The sequence below is a fragment of the Schistocerca gregaria genome, chromosome 5 (assembly GCF_023897955.1).
Source record: "Schistocerca gregaria isolate iqSchGreg1 chromosome 5, iqSchGreg1.2, whole genome shotgun sequence".
In the NCBI taxonomy this organism is placed as follows: Eukaryota; Metazoa; Arthropoda; class Insecta; order Orthoptera; family Acrididae; genus Schistocerca; species Schistocerca gregaria.
In genome coordinates this window covers 462550526-462567446 of record NC_064924.1, presented here as the reverse complement: position 1 = coordinate 462567446, position 16921 = coordinate 462550526, and the positions used below count along the sequence as shown (strand labels likewise).

The 16921-nt window shown below is 43.0% G+C and overlaps 1 protein-coding gene across 3 annotated transcripts in view; it reads left to right on the top strand.

Annotated features, from left to right (window-relative positions):
- LOC126272059 (EH domain-binding protein 1) overlaps positions 1 to 16921 on the top strand; it is a 197302-nt gene that overhangs the window by 70450 nt on the left and 109931 nt on the right. For all 3 annotated transcript variants that reach the window (XM_049974582.1, XM_049974581.1, XM_049974583.1), the window contains exon 7: positions 1177 to 1240. In XM_049974582.1, coding sequence (XP_049830539.1) covers positions 1177 to 1240 — 64 coding nt within the window. The remainder of the gene's footprint in view (positions 1 to 1176; positions 1241 to 16921) is intronic.

Here is a 16921-nt window from a genome sequence, read left to right as displayed (position 1 = left end):
CTAGCAGCACAGGTAGAGTATCCCGTATGAAATCATAACAACGTGCTCCATTGAGCGTAGGTGGAAGATAAAGGGGCCCAGTCAAGACATTACCAACAATGCCTGCCCAAACACTCACAGAAAATCTGTGTTGATGACGTGATTGCACAATTGCATGCAGATTCTCGCCTCATCCATAAAGAGAAAATTTGCACTGAAATGAGGATTGACACATTGTTGGATGAACCATTTGCAGAAGTGTACCCGTGGAGGCCAATCAGCTGCTGCTAGTGCCTGCACACACTGTACATGGTACGGAAACAACTGATTCTCCCGTAGCACTCTCCATACAGTGACGTGGTCAACGTTACCTTGTACAGCAGCAACTTCTCTGACGCTGACATTAGGCTTATCGTCAACCGCACAAAGAATTGCCTCGTCCATTGCAGGTGTCCACGTCGTTCTAGGTCTTCCCCAGTCGCGAGTCATAGGCTGGAATGTTCCGTGCTCCCTAAGACACCGATCAATTTGCTACGAATGTCTTCCTGTCGGGACACCTTCATTCTGGAAATCTGTCTCGATACAAACATACCGCACCATGGCTATTGCCCTGTGCTAATCCATACATCAGATGGGCATCTGCCAACTCCGCATTTGTAAACATTGCACTCACTGCTAAACCACGTTTGTGATGAACACTAACCTGTTGATGCTACGTACTGATGTGGTTGATGCTAGTACTGTAGAGCAATGAGTCACATGTCAACACAAGCACCTTCCTTCAATTGGGCCAACTGGCAGTGAATCAAGGAAGTATAGTACATACTGACGAAACTAAAATGAGCTCTAACGTGGAAATTAAGCGTTTCCGGACACACGTCTACATAACGTCTTTTCTTTATTTGTGTGTGAGGAATGTTTCCTGAAAGTTTGGCCGTACCTTTTTGTAACACCCTGTATAATATTACTTCTTCAAAGACTATATATTTTATTGCTTCAGAACATGTGTCAACTGTACTGGAATTTCATCTCCTGAAGGTAAATACTGCTGAACTAGCATCTAGTATGCATCAATAAAGGTTGTTTACCTATTTTTTTTAAGCTCTTATTTTTTTTAAAACTCATATTGTTGATTTTGTTGAGTACAGTCATTTCTTGTTTTATTACTTGTCTGATCCACGATTTCATACATTTCAGAGAAAAGGAGAGTACTCCCAAAAGAAAGTTGAGCCTGAATTTGCAGCCTCTGAATTTTGAACAGGTAATCATTCACATATTTACCATTTGTGCATTTTGTTCAACTCTCAAAAATGGTTCATAGTTGATTGATACATAAGAAATTATATTTGTATGAAGGGTGGCATTGTTTGTTTTTGGAGATTAGAGTATACTGCCATACACGTGTTTAACAAAATAAACAGAAGAAAGTGAGAACTACTACTTGCTGTTGTTGTTTATTCTAGGAGTTAGATATTCATTACAATCCTCAAATGCTTGATGTAGCATTAATAAGAGTTTATAAGTAAAAAAAACTGGAGATAAATGTTTTGGACTGTGTGACAAACTAGAGCATTCAGACATTAATGTCTTGTTTCTGTATGAAACTGTGAATTGTATAACAACAGTGGAAATTCCCGGATGGAGTAATTCATCAATATAAAGGAATGGCAACCATTCGCCTATTGCTGACTTGCATGCGATGCACACATGATACACAACAGGAAGTAGCACTTAGACTAGCTATTGAGATCTTGTTCTCTCTAGTAGAAATACACACACACACACACACACACACACACACACACACACACACAAATGGGTTGTGACATTTTTTCTATTTTCGTAAGTTGCATCCAGCTCAAATTACTGGTTCATCCTGGATGAATTCATGCACTGAGTAATAGCATTTCGAGTATCAGCGCCCTCATGTAGCTTTCTTTTCAGTGGACATAAATTCATCTGCATTAACTTGTTCCCTTTTTATTTAGTATAAACTTTAGTTTTCATATATTGAGGTGCCTGGGTATGAAGTTTTAGGTGGTGGTGGTGGTGGTGGTGGTGGTGGTGGTGGGAAGCATACAGGTTTCTTTGTTTCTTTAAATAATGGAACATCCAGGATGGAGTAATGTCAGTGTTAGGAAAAGGATAGGGTGCTACTGACCATATAGTGGATATGTTGATTTGTAGCCAGGCACAACAAAAAGAGCACTAAACATGTAAGCTTTTCAAAATATCCACGGGTGTACTGCCGGTCTATAGTGTCCAACGGGCACAATATTTCGGCGATCAAACATGTCGCCATCATCAGGTGAACTGACGGACTGAGCTCCTGTGAACGTGCCGGCACGGAGATCCATACGCTATGGCTGCTCAGGGGGAACTGGGTTCGGTCGCGGCGGCCGCCGATTTAAATACCCTCCGCCTGCGGCGCGCTCCCTCCGCCGTCCGTGCCCCGCGCCACGGTCTCGTGGTGGAACAGATTGCGACGGCGTCTGAGATGACGTCGGTGTGATGGCTCTGTCCGCCGTGGTCGTCACAACTATGCGTTTGCTCGATTTACTCTTGATTAACCCAATCGCTGGTTCCCAAGCCTTGCTAAGATTATAGCCACAGTCACGGTTTATGAGGTCGTCATTGGTGCGAATTTCGATGGCCTCTCTAACAACGCTGTCCCAGTATCTCGACGTCTGTACCAGAATCCTCGTACGGTCATACTCCATAGCGTGATTTTCCGACAAACAATGTTCAGCGACCGCCGACTTGCTCGGATACATTAGTCGAGTGTGCCGCTGGTGTTCACGGCATCGATCCTCGACAGTACGCATCGTCTGACCAATATACGACTTGCCACATTGACACGGAATCTGGTACACGCCAGCCTTCCTCAAACCGAGGTCATCTTTGGCGCTCCCCACTAGTGCACGAGTTTTATTCGGAGGACAAAACACAGTTCTGATACGGTGTTTCTTCAGAATGCGGGCGATTTTCCCCGAGAGTGTGCCTGTGTATGGAATAAATGCAGTGCCTACCTCCTCCCTCGTGACTTCATCCATATCAACAGGTTGTGCTGCAGTGGTTGGATCTGCCACTCTGAGTACCCATTTTTTCGAAACACAGTTCTCAGATGTTCCAATTCCTGGGGTAGACTCTCTGTGTCAGAGATAGTGCGCGCCCTATGTACTAGAGTTTTAAGTACCCCATTCCTCTGTGAAGGGTGGTGGCAGCTGTCTGCGTGCAAATACAGATCAGTGTGTGTTGTCTTTCGATACACCCCATGACCTAGGGTGCCGTCAGCCCTTCTCCTGACCAAGACATCAAGGAAAGGTAATTTACCCTCCTTTTCAGTCTCCATAGTGAATTTGATGTTGGGGTGTATGGAGTTTAGATGTGTAAGGAAGTCAAGGAGTTTATCCATACCATGTGGCCAGATGACGAACGTGTCGTCCACGTAACTGAAAAAGCAAGTAGGTTTCCATTCGGATGACGACAGGGCTTCCTCCTCGAAGTTCTCCATGTCCAAATTCGCCACCACCGGTGAGAGTGGGCTACCCATGGCGACTCCCTCCGTTTGTTCGTAGTATTCTCCATTAAAAAGAAAATACGTGGAAGTCAAGACATGCATAAAAAGTTCAGTGGTATTCTCGTCAAACCTCTGACCAATCAACTCTAGCGACTCTCGCAGGGGTACCCTCGTAAACAAGGAAACGACGTCAAAACTCACCATGATATCTGACTCATCCAACCTGAAGCTATCAAGGCGTTTAACAAAATCCACGGAATTACGGATGTGATGAGGGCATTTACCCACATAAGGACTTAATATTCCCGTCAGGTATTTGGCCAACAAATATGTAGGTGCCCTGATGTTGCCGACAATGGGGCGTAATGGTACCCCCTCTTTGTGAACCTTCGGGAGTCCATATAGTCTAGGCGGTACCGGACGTTGGGGTAACAATTTCTTAGCGTCACCCTCCGGTAAATCTGCGTCCTTGAGAACAACCCTCGTCTTGTTCTCCACCTTTTTTGTAGGGTCAACACTGATCTTCCGGTAGGAATCGTCATTTAGCAGGCTCTGCATCTTATCAGTGTAGTCCTTACGGGAGACAACAACTGTAGCATTGCCTTTGTCAGCCGGTAAGACAACAATTTCAGAGCGTTCCCTCAGATCACGAATGGCCGCCCTCTCTTTACTGCTGATATTTGACTTCATCAGCTTGGATTTAGTCAACGCACGACAAGTTTCACGACGTATTTCCTCGGCTGATTCTAGCGGAAGTCGAGCTGCAACCTGTTCAACAGCACTAACAATTTCTGCGACCGGAGTGAACTTGGGGGTGGGAGCGAAGTTGAGACCTTTCTGCAAAACCGAGACCGCATCATCACTCAACACCATGCCACTCAAATTGATGACAGTCTTGCACGGAACCTGCAGAGATGGTTTGTCAAGGAGACGTGAGAACTTAGCTGTTTGACGTCGCGTAGCCTTCTTATGAGCAGAATCAGCTGACACCCAGGTGACACCATCAATCCAATCCCAAGAAAAAGAAGTGAACTTAGTAGCCAGTTGCAAATGTAACTTGAGTAATTCCTGTGAGATAAACTCAAGGCTCCGGCGGGTGAATTGCACTCTCTCACGTACCAATGCGAGGCTGGCTCATTTCTTGATTCTCTTAGCTGCTGCAGAATCAATGTGATGCATAACCTTAGCAAAATTTGGAACAACATTCTCGGAACGACATCTCTTTAGAAAGGCAAGAGTACTTAGCAAACGACATCTACGGTGGCGCAACTTTTCAAATTTCTTCATGCTGCGATACATCTCCTCCCCGTAAAGGTGTATGATGTGATTCTTGAGTTTCTCCCGGCGTATTCGATAATCAAAATATCCACGGGTGTACTGCCGGTCTATAGTGTCCAACGGGCACAATATTTCGGCGATCAAACATGTCGCCATCATCAGGTGAACTGACGGACTGAGCTCCTGTGAACGTGCTGGCACGGAGATCCGTACGCTATGGCTGCTCAGGGGAATGGGGTACTTAAAACTCTAGTACATAGGGCGCGCACTATCTCTGACACAGAGTGTCTACCCCAGGAATTGGAACATCTGAGAACTGTGTTTCGGAAAAATGGGTACTCAGAGTGGCAGATCCAACGTGCTCTCCGCCCAACCACTGCAGCACAACCTGTTGATATGGATGAAGTCACGAGGGAGGAGGTAGGCACTGCATTTATTCCATACACAGGCACACTCTCGGGGAAAATCGCCCGCATTCTGAAGAAACACCGTGTCAGAACTGTGTTTTGTCCCCCGAATAAAACTCGTGCACTGGTGGGGAGCGCCAAAGATGACCTCGGTTTGAGGAAGGCTGGCGTGTACCAGATTCCGTGTCAATGTGGCAAGTCGTATATTGGTCAGACGATGCGTACTGTCGAGGATCGATGCCGTGAACACCAGAGGCACACTCGACTAATGTATCCGAGCAAGTCGGCGGTCGCTGAACATTGTTTGTCGGAAAATCACGCTATGGAGTATGACCGCACGAGGATTCTGGTACAGACGTCGAGATACTGGGACAGCGTTGTTAGAGAGGCCATCGAAAAATCGCACCAATGACGACCTCATAAACCGTGACTGTGGCTATAATCTTAGCAAGGCTTGGGAACCAGCGATTGGGTTAATCAAGAGTAAATCGAGCAAACGCATAGTTGTGACGACCACGGCGGACAGAGCCATCACACCGACGTCATCTCAGACGCCGTCGCAATCTGTTCCACCGCGAGACCGTGGCGCGGGGCGCGGACGGTGGAGGGAGCGCGCCGCGGGCAGAGGGTATTTAAATCGGCGGCCGCCGCGACCGAACCCAGTTCCCCCTGAGCAGCCATAGCGTACGGATCTCCGTGCCGGCACGTTCACAGGAGCTCAGTCCGTCAGTTCACCTGATGATGGCGACATGTTTGATCGCCGAAATATTGTGCCCGTTGGACACTATAGACCGGCAGTACACCCGTGGATATTTTGATAATCGAATACGCCGGGAGAAACTCAAGAATCACATGTAAGCTTTTGGTCAGAAGGTCTGTGCAGCCAGAGACAGTGGTCGTGTGTGCGAGCTGCATTTGTGTGAATGTATGTATGTATGTATGTATGTATGTTGTCTATTTCAGAAGGAGGCCTTCTGCCCGAAAGCTTTCATGTTTAGACTCTTTTTTTGTTTCTCGTTTCACATGTATGAACAAAATAGTTTCCCTCAAACAGTTCCTATTTGGGGTACAAAAAGATAATAATTTCATAAATGTATATGGATGGGAGAGTAAGTTTTCTAAATAAGGGGTGACATGTTCTTCATCAGTGCACATTTTCCAAATGATTTTTTTTCTATATCTTAAGTGTCTGCACTATTTTAACTGAGTTTTGCCTGTTTAGTTTTGAATTGTATCAGGTGAGTCTTAGATTCACTAATGTCCAGCCCATTTAATTGAAATAAAGCTTGTAAGGTACTGAGAGTAGCGGTCAAATATTTGGGAATTTTTCGGTATCCTGATTTGTAATCAACACAGAACTGTCATCTGTGAGAAAAACTAATGGGAGCTGATATGTAATTATGAATCAGTAACAGAGAACAGAAATTGGACTGGGTCTGGTATGGAACCTTTTGGGAAACCCTGAAATATTATTTTCCACTAAAATAATAATAATAACAACAACAACAACAACAACAACAACAACAACAACAACAACAACAACAACTACTCCCGTGGAGGCCCGGGAAAAGAATAGGCCTCCGGTATGTTCTGCCAGTCGTAAAAGGCGACGAAAAGAACAAACCACTAATAGGGCTAACCCCCCTTTTAGTGTGATTAGTTGGTTCAGGACACAACTAAAGAAGCCTCGGACAAATGCCGTCATGGTCGGGACGACGCTTGAACCCTATGCCCGCCCACAATGGTAACGACACTGCTAGCCAACTGGAAAATGATTCAAATCCAAATAGAGGTGTTTTGCAGGATATGCTTCCTGCAACCACCCTAGAAGGAAAACAAAGACAGAGGATGAGATGGTCAGATGAATTTAATCGACACCTCGTGTTCTGTTATTACCAAGCAACAAACCTAGGAACCAACACAACTGGATACAGATCACAAGTAAACACAACATTTATCACCAGATACCCAGAATTAAAATTTTTAACAGAACAACGACTAGCTGATCAGATCCGTGTAATAATAAAAAATAACAGGATACCCCAGTCAGAATTAGAAAACATCATACAACAAGTACAACAAATACTGGAACAAAATAATGTGCAATCAGAAGAAGAAGAAGAAAATACAGTAATGGACTCAAACATCCCAGAGCAATACAGTAATGGACTCAAACATCCCAGAGCAAACAAACAAAGAACAACACACATCAATTAAACAATCAGAGGAAAACGAAATCTTAAGACTGCCACCAGAACAAGTACAAATAGAACATGAAGTGACACACATGCTAGATATAGAAGAAAAATTTCAGCTGACATATATAAAATACAAAGATGTGAAACAAATACTAACAAAGAGATAGAGGGGCTGGCCAGTACTTACCTCAGCTCAGTACAGCCGATAGATACACAAAAAACAACAAAAAATTTAAGGTCCTAGCTTTCGGAATAAATGTTCCTTCATCAGGGAGGGGAGAGGGGAAAGAAAGGGAAGAAGGGAAAGTGGATTTAGTTACTCACAACCCAGGTTATGAAGCAACAGGGAAAGGAAAACAGGGAGGGTAGCAAGGTTGGAGGCATGGTTGTCATAGGGAAGCCAAAGATATTCTACTGTAAGTACTGTGCCAGCTTCAAACCAAAGAGGATGCATACAGAAGTAAAGAGGTATATAGTATAAAGATGTAGGATGAAAAGATGCATGAATGGCTAAGGAAAAGAGGAGAAGACTGAAGAGTAAATGGGAGTGAGGTTGTTTAACGTAGGTTTAAACGTAGGTTCAGTCCAGGGGGATGGCGGGATGAAAGGATGTGTTGGAGTGCAAGTTCCCATCTGCGCAGTTCAGAGGGACTGGTGTTGGGTGGGAGAAGCCAAATGGCACATACAGTGTAGCAGGTTCCTAGGTCCCTAGAATTATGCTGGAGGGCATGCTCTGCTACTGGGTATTGGACATCTCCTAGGCGGACAGTTCGTCTGTGTCCGTTCATGCGATCAGCCAGTTTCATTGTTGTCATACCGATGTAAAAGACTGTGTAGTGCAGGCATGTCAGCTGATAAATGACATGTGTAGTTTCACACGTGGCCCTGCTTTGAATTGTGTATGTTTTACCAGTAGCGGGGCTGGAGTAGGTGGTTGTGGGGGGATGCATGGGGCAGGTTTTGCAGCGGGGTCGGTTACAGGGGTAGGAACCGCTGGGTAGAGAAGGTAGTCTGGGAATATTGTAGGGTTTAACAAGGATGTTACAGAGGTTAGGGGGGCGATGAAATGCAACTCTGGGTGATGTGGGGAGAATTTTGTCAAGGGATGATCTCATCTCAGGGGTTGAATTGAGAAAGTCATATCCCTGGCGGAGTAATTTATTGATGTATTCGAGGCCAGGATAATATTGGGTGACAAGGGGGATGCTTCTGTGTGGTCTGAGGGTAGACACATTGTTGTTGGACGGGGAGGAATCTATTGCTCAGGAGATCTGTTTGTGGATAAGGTCTGCAGGAGAGTTGCGGGAGAGGAAAGCACTGGTCAGGTTATTGGTGTAATTGTTGAGGGATTCGTCACTTGAGCAGATACGTTCGCCACGAATACCTAGGCTGTAGGGAAGGGAGAGTTTGATGTGGAATGGATGGCAGCTATCAAAGTGAAGGTACTGTTGTTTGTTTGTGGGTTTGATATGGACAGAGGTGTGGATGTGAGCTTCAACAAGATGAAGGTCAACATCCAGGAAGGTGGCTTGGGTTTTGGAGAAGGACCAGGTGAAATTCAGATTCGAAAAGGAGTTGAGGTTATGGAGGAAATTAAGTAGTGTTTCTTCACCATGAGTCCAGACCACAAAGATGTCATCTGTAAACCTATACCAGGCCAGGGGAAGCAGCCGTTTCAGGAAAGCCTCCTCCATGCGGCCCATGAAGAGGTTGGCATAGGATGGAGCCATCCTGGTTCCCATGGCAGTTCCCCTGATTTGTTTGTAGGTCTAGTCTTCAAAAGTGAAGTAATTATGGGTGAGGATGAAGTTGGTAAGTGTGATAAGGAACGAGGTTTTTGGAAGATCTTCGAGTGGGCGTTGGGAGAGGTAGTGCTCAAGGGCAGAGAGACCATGGGTGTGTGGGATGTTTGTGTAAAGGGATGTAGCATCTATGGTGACAAGAAAGGTTTCAGGTGGGAGAGGAGTGGGAATGGATTTGAGGCGTTCTAGGAAGTGGTTTGTGTCCTTGATGTAGGATGGGAGTCTGCGGGTGATAGGTTGGAGGTGTTGGTCTACCAGAGCTGAGATACGTTCTGTTGGGGCTTTGAAGCTGTTACAAGGGTAGGAGCCAGAGGGTAGGGAAGATGGTTTGGGGATTTCCTACCCTTGTAACCGCCCCTGGTGTAAAACCTGTCCTATGCACCCTCCCACCACCACCTACTCCAGTCCTGTAACCCGGAAGGTGTACACGATCAAAGGCAAAGCCACGTGCGAAAGAACCCACGTGATTTACCAATTGACCTGCCTACACTGTGACGCTTTCTATGTGGGAATGACCAGCAACAAACTGTCCATTCGCAAGAATGGACACAGGCAGACAGTGTTTGTTGGTAATGAGGATCACCCTGTGGCTAAACATGCCTTGGTGCACGGCCAGCACATCTTGGCACAGTGTTACACCGTCCGAGTTATCTGGATACTTCCCACCAACACCAACCTATCCGAACTCCGGAGATGGGAACTCGCCCTTCAGTATATCCTCTCTTCTCGATATCCGCCAGGCCTCAACCTCCACTAATTTCAAGTTGCCGCCGCTCATACCTCACCTGTCTTTCAACAACTTCTTTGCCTCTGTACTTCCGCCTAGACTGACATCTCTGCCCTTACTCTTTGCCTTTAAATATGTCTGCTTGTGTCTGTGTCTGTGTCTGTGTCTGTGTGTGTGTGTGTGTGTGTGTGTGTGTGTGTGTGTGTGTGTGTGTGTCTGTATGCGCGCACGCGCGCACGCACGCGAGTGTACACCTGTCCTTTTTTCCTCCTAAGGTAAGTCTTTCCGCTCCCGGGATTGGAATGACTCCTTACCCTCTCCCTTAAAACCCACATCCTTTCGTCTTTCCCTCTCCCTCCCTCTTTCATGAAGAAGTAACCGTCGGTTGCGAAAGCTAGAAGTTTTGTGTGTTTTATTTATTGTGTCTGTTTACCGGCGCTTTCCCACTTGGTAAGTCTTTGAATCTTTGTTTTTAATATAAATTATTTAACAGTTACATTGCAGACCCATACACATTCCCTGATACACTTACACATGGAATAACTTATATGAAACCTAAAGATCAAGCAGACACAGCAAACCCAGCTAAATACCGCCCCATAACATGCCTACCAACAATATACAAAATATTAGCTTCAGTCATTACACAGAAATTAATGACACATACAACACAGAACAAAATTATAAATGAAGAACAAAAAGGCTGTTGCAAAGGAGCACGAGGATGTAAAGAGCAACTGATAATAGATGCAGAAGTGACATATCAAGCTAAAACTAAACAAAGGTCACTACACTAGGCATACATTGATTACCGAAAAGCTTTTGATAGTGTACCCCACTCATGGTTAATTCAAATATTGGAAATATACAAAGTATATCCTAAATTGATACAGTTCCTAAACATAGTAATGAAAAATTGGAAAACCACACTTAATATCCAAACAAATTCAAATAATATCACATCACAGCCAATACAGTTAAGCGTGGAATATACCAGGGAGACTCATTAAGTCCTTTCTGATTCTGCCTTGCTCTGAACCCACTATCCAACATGCTATATAATACAAATTATGGATACAATATTACTGGAACATACCCACACAAAATCACACATTTGCTATACGTGGATGATCTAAAACTACTGGCAGCACCAAATCAACAACTCAACCAATTACTAAAGATAACAGAAGTATTCAGCAATGATATAAATATGGCTTTTGGAACGGACAAATGTAAGAAAAATAGCATAGTCAAGGGAAAACACAGTAAACAAGAAGATTACATATAGGATAACCACAGCAACTGCATAGAAGCGATGGAAAAAACAGATGCCTATAAATATCTAGGATACAGACAAAAAATAGGGATAGATAATACAAATATTAAAGAAGAACTAAAAGAAAAAGAAAGAAGATAACTGTTTGATGACTATTATGCCACCAGATGTCACCCAACATTACAGTCTTATTCACACCAGTCAACTACAGATGATTTTAATCGACCTGTTGGGAAAAAAATTGTGCCCCAGCATGCTGTAGCCATTCCCAATCAACATATAGAGCTGTCAACTGCTTGCCTAGCTGCTGACTTGATATAAAAGCAATTGTGCGGGAAGTTTCAAATGATAAATGTGCCCGTCAGATAGGAATGTGTATTGTGAGAATAACTATCTATGACAAAACACAGCCCTCCAAATTCATCATTTTCACAGACTGTAGTCATAATGTTAATCTTGGACGGGACTTCATGTAGGCATTACAAGCACTTGCTGTGCAAGATAAGAGCTCCAGATTGATGAAGCCATCTGAACAAGCATGCATAAAAACTTGGCTGTGGGTGGTTGTTTGCCATTGAAGGCATTGTTATCACATCATCAATGAGATGAGTCCCAGTTGTCAATGGTGATCTACATCTACATCTCCATACATACTCCCCAAGCCACCATATGGTGTGTGATGGAGGATACCTTATATCAGTACTAGTCATTTCCTTTCCTGTTCCACTCGCATATTGAGCAAGGGATAAACGACTGTTTTTATGCCTCAGTATGAGCCCTAAATTCTCATATTTTCATGGCCCTTATGCAAAATGTGCATTGGTGGCAGTAGAATTGCCGTGCAATCAGCTTCAAATGCCAGTTCTCCCAATTTTCTCAGTGGTATTCCACAAAAAGAACCTCATCTTCTCTTGAGGGACCCCACTTGAGTTCGTGAAGTGTGTGTGTACTGCTCATGTGTTTATCAAACCTACCAGTAACAAATCTAGCAACTTGCCTCAAATTGCTTCAGTGTCTTCCTGTAACCCAACCTGATGATCTCAAACACTCTAACAGTACTCAAGAATGGTTTTCACTAGTGTTCTGTATGCAGTCTCCTTTATGGCTGAAGCATACTTGGCAAAACTTCTCCCAAAAACGCAGTGTTAAGCCCCAGATATTTAACTGACACGACATATGTCAAGCAGTACACAACTAATGCTGTATCCAAACATTATGACTGTTTTTCCTACTCATCTGCATTAACTTATGTTTTTCTGCATTTTGAGCTAATTGCCATTAATCACACCAACTAGAAAATTTATCTAACTCGTCTTGTATCTTACAGTCGTGCAGCAATGGTACCTTCTCGTATACTATGACATCATCAGCAAACAGCTGCTCACCCTGTCATTAGGTAATTTATGTATGAAGAGTGGTCCTAGCATACTTCCATGGTGCACTCCAAATGATACACGTCTCTGCTGAACACTCGGCATTGAGATCATTGTACTGGGTTCTATTACTTAAGGAGTCTTAGAGCCACTGAACCTTCTCCATATGCTCACACCTTCATTAACACAATGCAGTGGGTCACTGTGTCAAATGCTTTCTGGAAATCCTGGAATGTGGAATTTGCCTGTTGCCTTCCATCCGGTGGTTCTCAGGATATCATATATCATGTGAACAAAGGGCAAGCAGAGTTTTGCATGAGTAATGCTATCCAAATCCTTGCTGATTTGTGGACAGAAGCTCTTCTGTCTTAAGGAAATTTTTCATGTTCGAATTGAGAATATGTTCAAGAATTCTGCAGCAGACTGATGATGATAATATTGGTGTGTAATTCCATGGGTATGTTCTCTTACTCTTCTTGTATGCAGCAGTCACCTGAGCTTTTTGCCAGTCATGTAGCACTTGGCACTGGGTGGAAGATTGGCAGCAAATGTGAGCTTAGTAAGGGGCTGTTGCAAAGAGTACTTTCTTAAAACCAGATTGAGATTCCATTCAGCCCTGGTGACTTACCTGTTTTAAGCTCTTTCAGTTACTTCTGTACACCAGGGACGCCCATTCCTATCTATTCCATATTGGAGCGTGTGTGATGGTCAATGGTATGTTTGTACATCCCTTTTGCGTGAATGATTTCTTAAATGAGAGATTTAAAACATCAGTTTTTGTTTTGCTCTCTTCAACTGCCACACCAGACTGGTCAATGAGTGACTCGATAGAAATGTTCGATCAGCTTAGCGATTGTATGTAGGACTAGATTTTCTCGGATTCTCAGCAAGTACTTGTTTTGTAAATAAAACTACCTTTTCCGGCTGCTAGTTACTTTATTTATCCCATATGCATTTCGCCCTCCCCTGTTCTAAGGCATCATCAGTGGGATCTATAACGATATAATTTTATTAGTTTTAGATTGTAAAACAGTTCACTTTGCAATTTTTTTGTAAAAGAAGTAATTACTTAAGATCTGCTGATCTGCATTTCCTCACATCTGGTCTGGAGGTCGCACTACCACTTTTAGGGCTGCCATATAATCACATCTTTGTGTTCTCGCCTTCCATACACTGTTCACCATGTTTCTCGCTCTTTTTTGTGGGTTGGACTATTGTTCTCTTGTCACTCGAAACAACTATTTCGTCAAACACTGTTTTTCACGATGTAAATATTGTGACTCCATTACGTGTTTCATCTTCTTTGGTATGTTTACCTATTTGTTGCCAACCTAACAAAGTATATGTTTGAGACTAATTTCTATTTATGATGTTTATATGTGTCTGTATGAGAGAGAGAGAGAGAGAGAGAGAGAGAGAGAGAGAGAGAGAGAGAGAGAGAGGGAGGGAGAGGGAGAGGGAGTTTTTTTTTACGTTTACAAAAAGTATTAATAAAATTATAATGTCCAGTATAATAATAATAATAATAGAACTCAACATCTTTTCACTCACTCACTCAACTCACTCAAGTCATTCATGAACCCCTCCACAGAATATTGAAACAAAAAGTCAAATCAGCTGTCACAAAAGTTTTCAACCACTCACTAACAGCTAGTAGCCCCCCACCCTCCTAGGGGAGGGGGGGGGGGGAACCATATACTTCGTTAGGTTGGCAACAAACAGGTACACATACCAAAGATGATGAAACACGTAATGGAGTCACAATATTTACATTGTTAAAAACAGTATACGATGAAATATTTCTATCGAGTGACAAAAAAAAACAATAGTCCACCACAAAAAATTGTGAGAAACATGTTGAACAGTGTGTGGAAGGTTAGAACACAAAGATGTGATTAGATGGCAGTGATAAAAGTGATAGTGCGACCTCCACACCAGAAGTGAGGAAATGCAGATCAGCAAATCGTAAGTAATGTTTTACAAAAAAATTATGAAGTGAACTGTTTAATAATCTAGAACTAACAAAACTGTATTGTTATAGATCCCACTGATAATGCCTTAGAACAGGAGAAGGTAAAACGCATATGGGATAAATAAAATAACTAGCAGCAGGAAAAGGCAGTTTTATTTATGAAACAAGTATCTATTGCTTGCTGCAGAGGATGGCCACACAAACAAACTTGCTCTTTTCCTAAGGTGTGATTGTGGTAGTTTTTGTATGCCTTATACTTCAACCTTTTTACAGACATACATATTTCTGATAATTTTTGCTCATCATGATTTATATGTTCTGTTTTCAGTTGATATTGCAAGTGTGTCTACTTCCTCAGCATTTTCTGTATTTTGTGACCAAACCGTGGTAGGTCTTTTCCATCTTTAGTCCACTTACTTGGCACAGCCTTCTCCAGGGCACAAAGTACAGCCCATTTAAGCTTTGCCTGTAATTCATCTCTGCTTGTCATATGGGAAGTAAGTGAAGTCTATTTATTTTTGAAGTAGGATGCTAACAACTGCTTATCTGTGTTTCTAGCAGAATACTCTCCTGACATTCGTGGTGGATTTATTAACTTTGGTAACCATCGTCGTTATATCATGATCCCTGACCCTGTGTCTATACTGACAATGTCGATAAGGTCAAGCTTGTTTGAAGCTATAGGGTCTAAAATATTCCTGTTGCATGTGGGCTTTCTAACTGGTTGCTCAAGACAATTTTTGGAAAAGTGTTCAAAAATACTTAACAGGGCTGTCTATTTGTAACAATTGCAATGAGTCCATAAACATCTCATCCTATACTTGGTAAGTTAAGGTTGTTTCCAATTGATATTGCATGATCTTCCTGTTCCTACACTGTTGTGTGTAGATTTTCTTTGTGCAATTATAAAACTGTGATGGCAGGATCAGGTGACTTGAATTCACCTAGACTTATTACATGTGTCCCGATAACTTCCCAGTCAGGCCTCAGTACAAACAATATTATTGTCAACTGCAATGAACAATGCTCCTCCTGTGGCATCTAATCTGTCTCTCTGATATACCATCTGTGCCTCACTAAATATTTCAGAGCTTTCTACTTCAGTATATGTGAAGCTCTTGTAGATTTCAAAAAGCTGATAAGCTCTCCAAGGAAATGCTACATGCCAGCGATAATCATAAGCATTGTCCGTAAAGAAGAACTATTGGATCATAGTCACGAGCAACCCCAACTCATTCATAAAGGTAAGTGCATAGGGACAGCAAACGAGTCCAGGAAAGGCAGCTTAGTGTTAACGTACGAGGTATTGTGCTCCATTACCCTAAAGGCAGTGCAGGAGAGGAAGCCACTATGGAATTGCCAATGTGATCTGGACTATCAGACGAACAGCGTAGGTGAGTTATAGCTGTTCTGCAACAATTTTCAGGTGCTTTCTAATCAGGAGTAGAGAAGAGACAGGCCAAGCAGCTCATGCCAAACACTGTATCATACTAGGGATCATTCACCAATTAGCCATGACTTGTGTATAGGGTGTCACCAGCAGAACAGCAGTTAACCCAGGAGGAAATGGAGAAGGTGCCACAAGTTATCATTGAACCTTCAGAAGGTCCTTAGTGCTCTCCTGTGGTCTGTGTGAAGGACAGCATATAGTGCTTGTGTGTCTACTACCAAAGACTGAATAAAATTACAGGGAAAGATGTTTATCCACTGTCTGGTGTTAACATCCTATACCGCTTGAAAAGAGCAAAGTATTTCTCAACTATGGAGATGAAGACAGACTACTGCCAAAATGAGGTTGATGTTGACTAGGAAAAGATTTTTATAACTCCTGCTCCTGACAGTCTCTGACTTTAAAGTTATGCCATTAGAATCTATGGTGGGCAGTCTGCTTAGAACCCCCCCTCCCCCTCCCCCCCCCCCTCCCCCAGTCCCCCTCAGTCCCATATTGCTGTATGTCTACATTCTTATAAGAAAGAGACATTATTGCATGAAAAAGGACTGATCATTATAACTGAAAAATTGTATTTTTTCCGAAGTATCACGTTTCTGTATTTTTTTCTGTTAGTCATCTTCTGTGCTATGCTGGGAAGAAATTGCAACTACATACAGCACTTTTCACATCCTTGTGAATCTTCTGTTATTTACACAGCCTCCATCATGTATTTGTTAGATATTATTGATCTTACTACACTTCTTATCATGTTTCATTGTTTCAGAAATCGTAATATGTGACAATCATGTTGTAACGACTGCCCTTTGGTCTGACACCATCGAGTATGATACACCTCAGCCCCATCTGTAATAAATACATCTTATTTGTATTATGTGAATAGACAAACATGAGAGAGAACACATGCAACCCGTCACTGGTGGTATCTTAAACTATAAG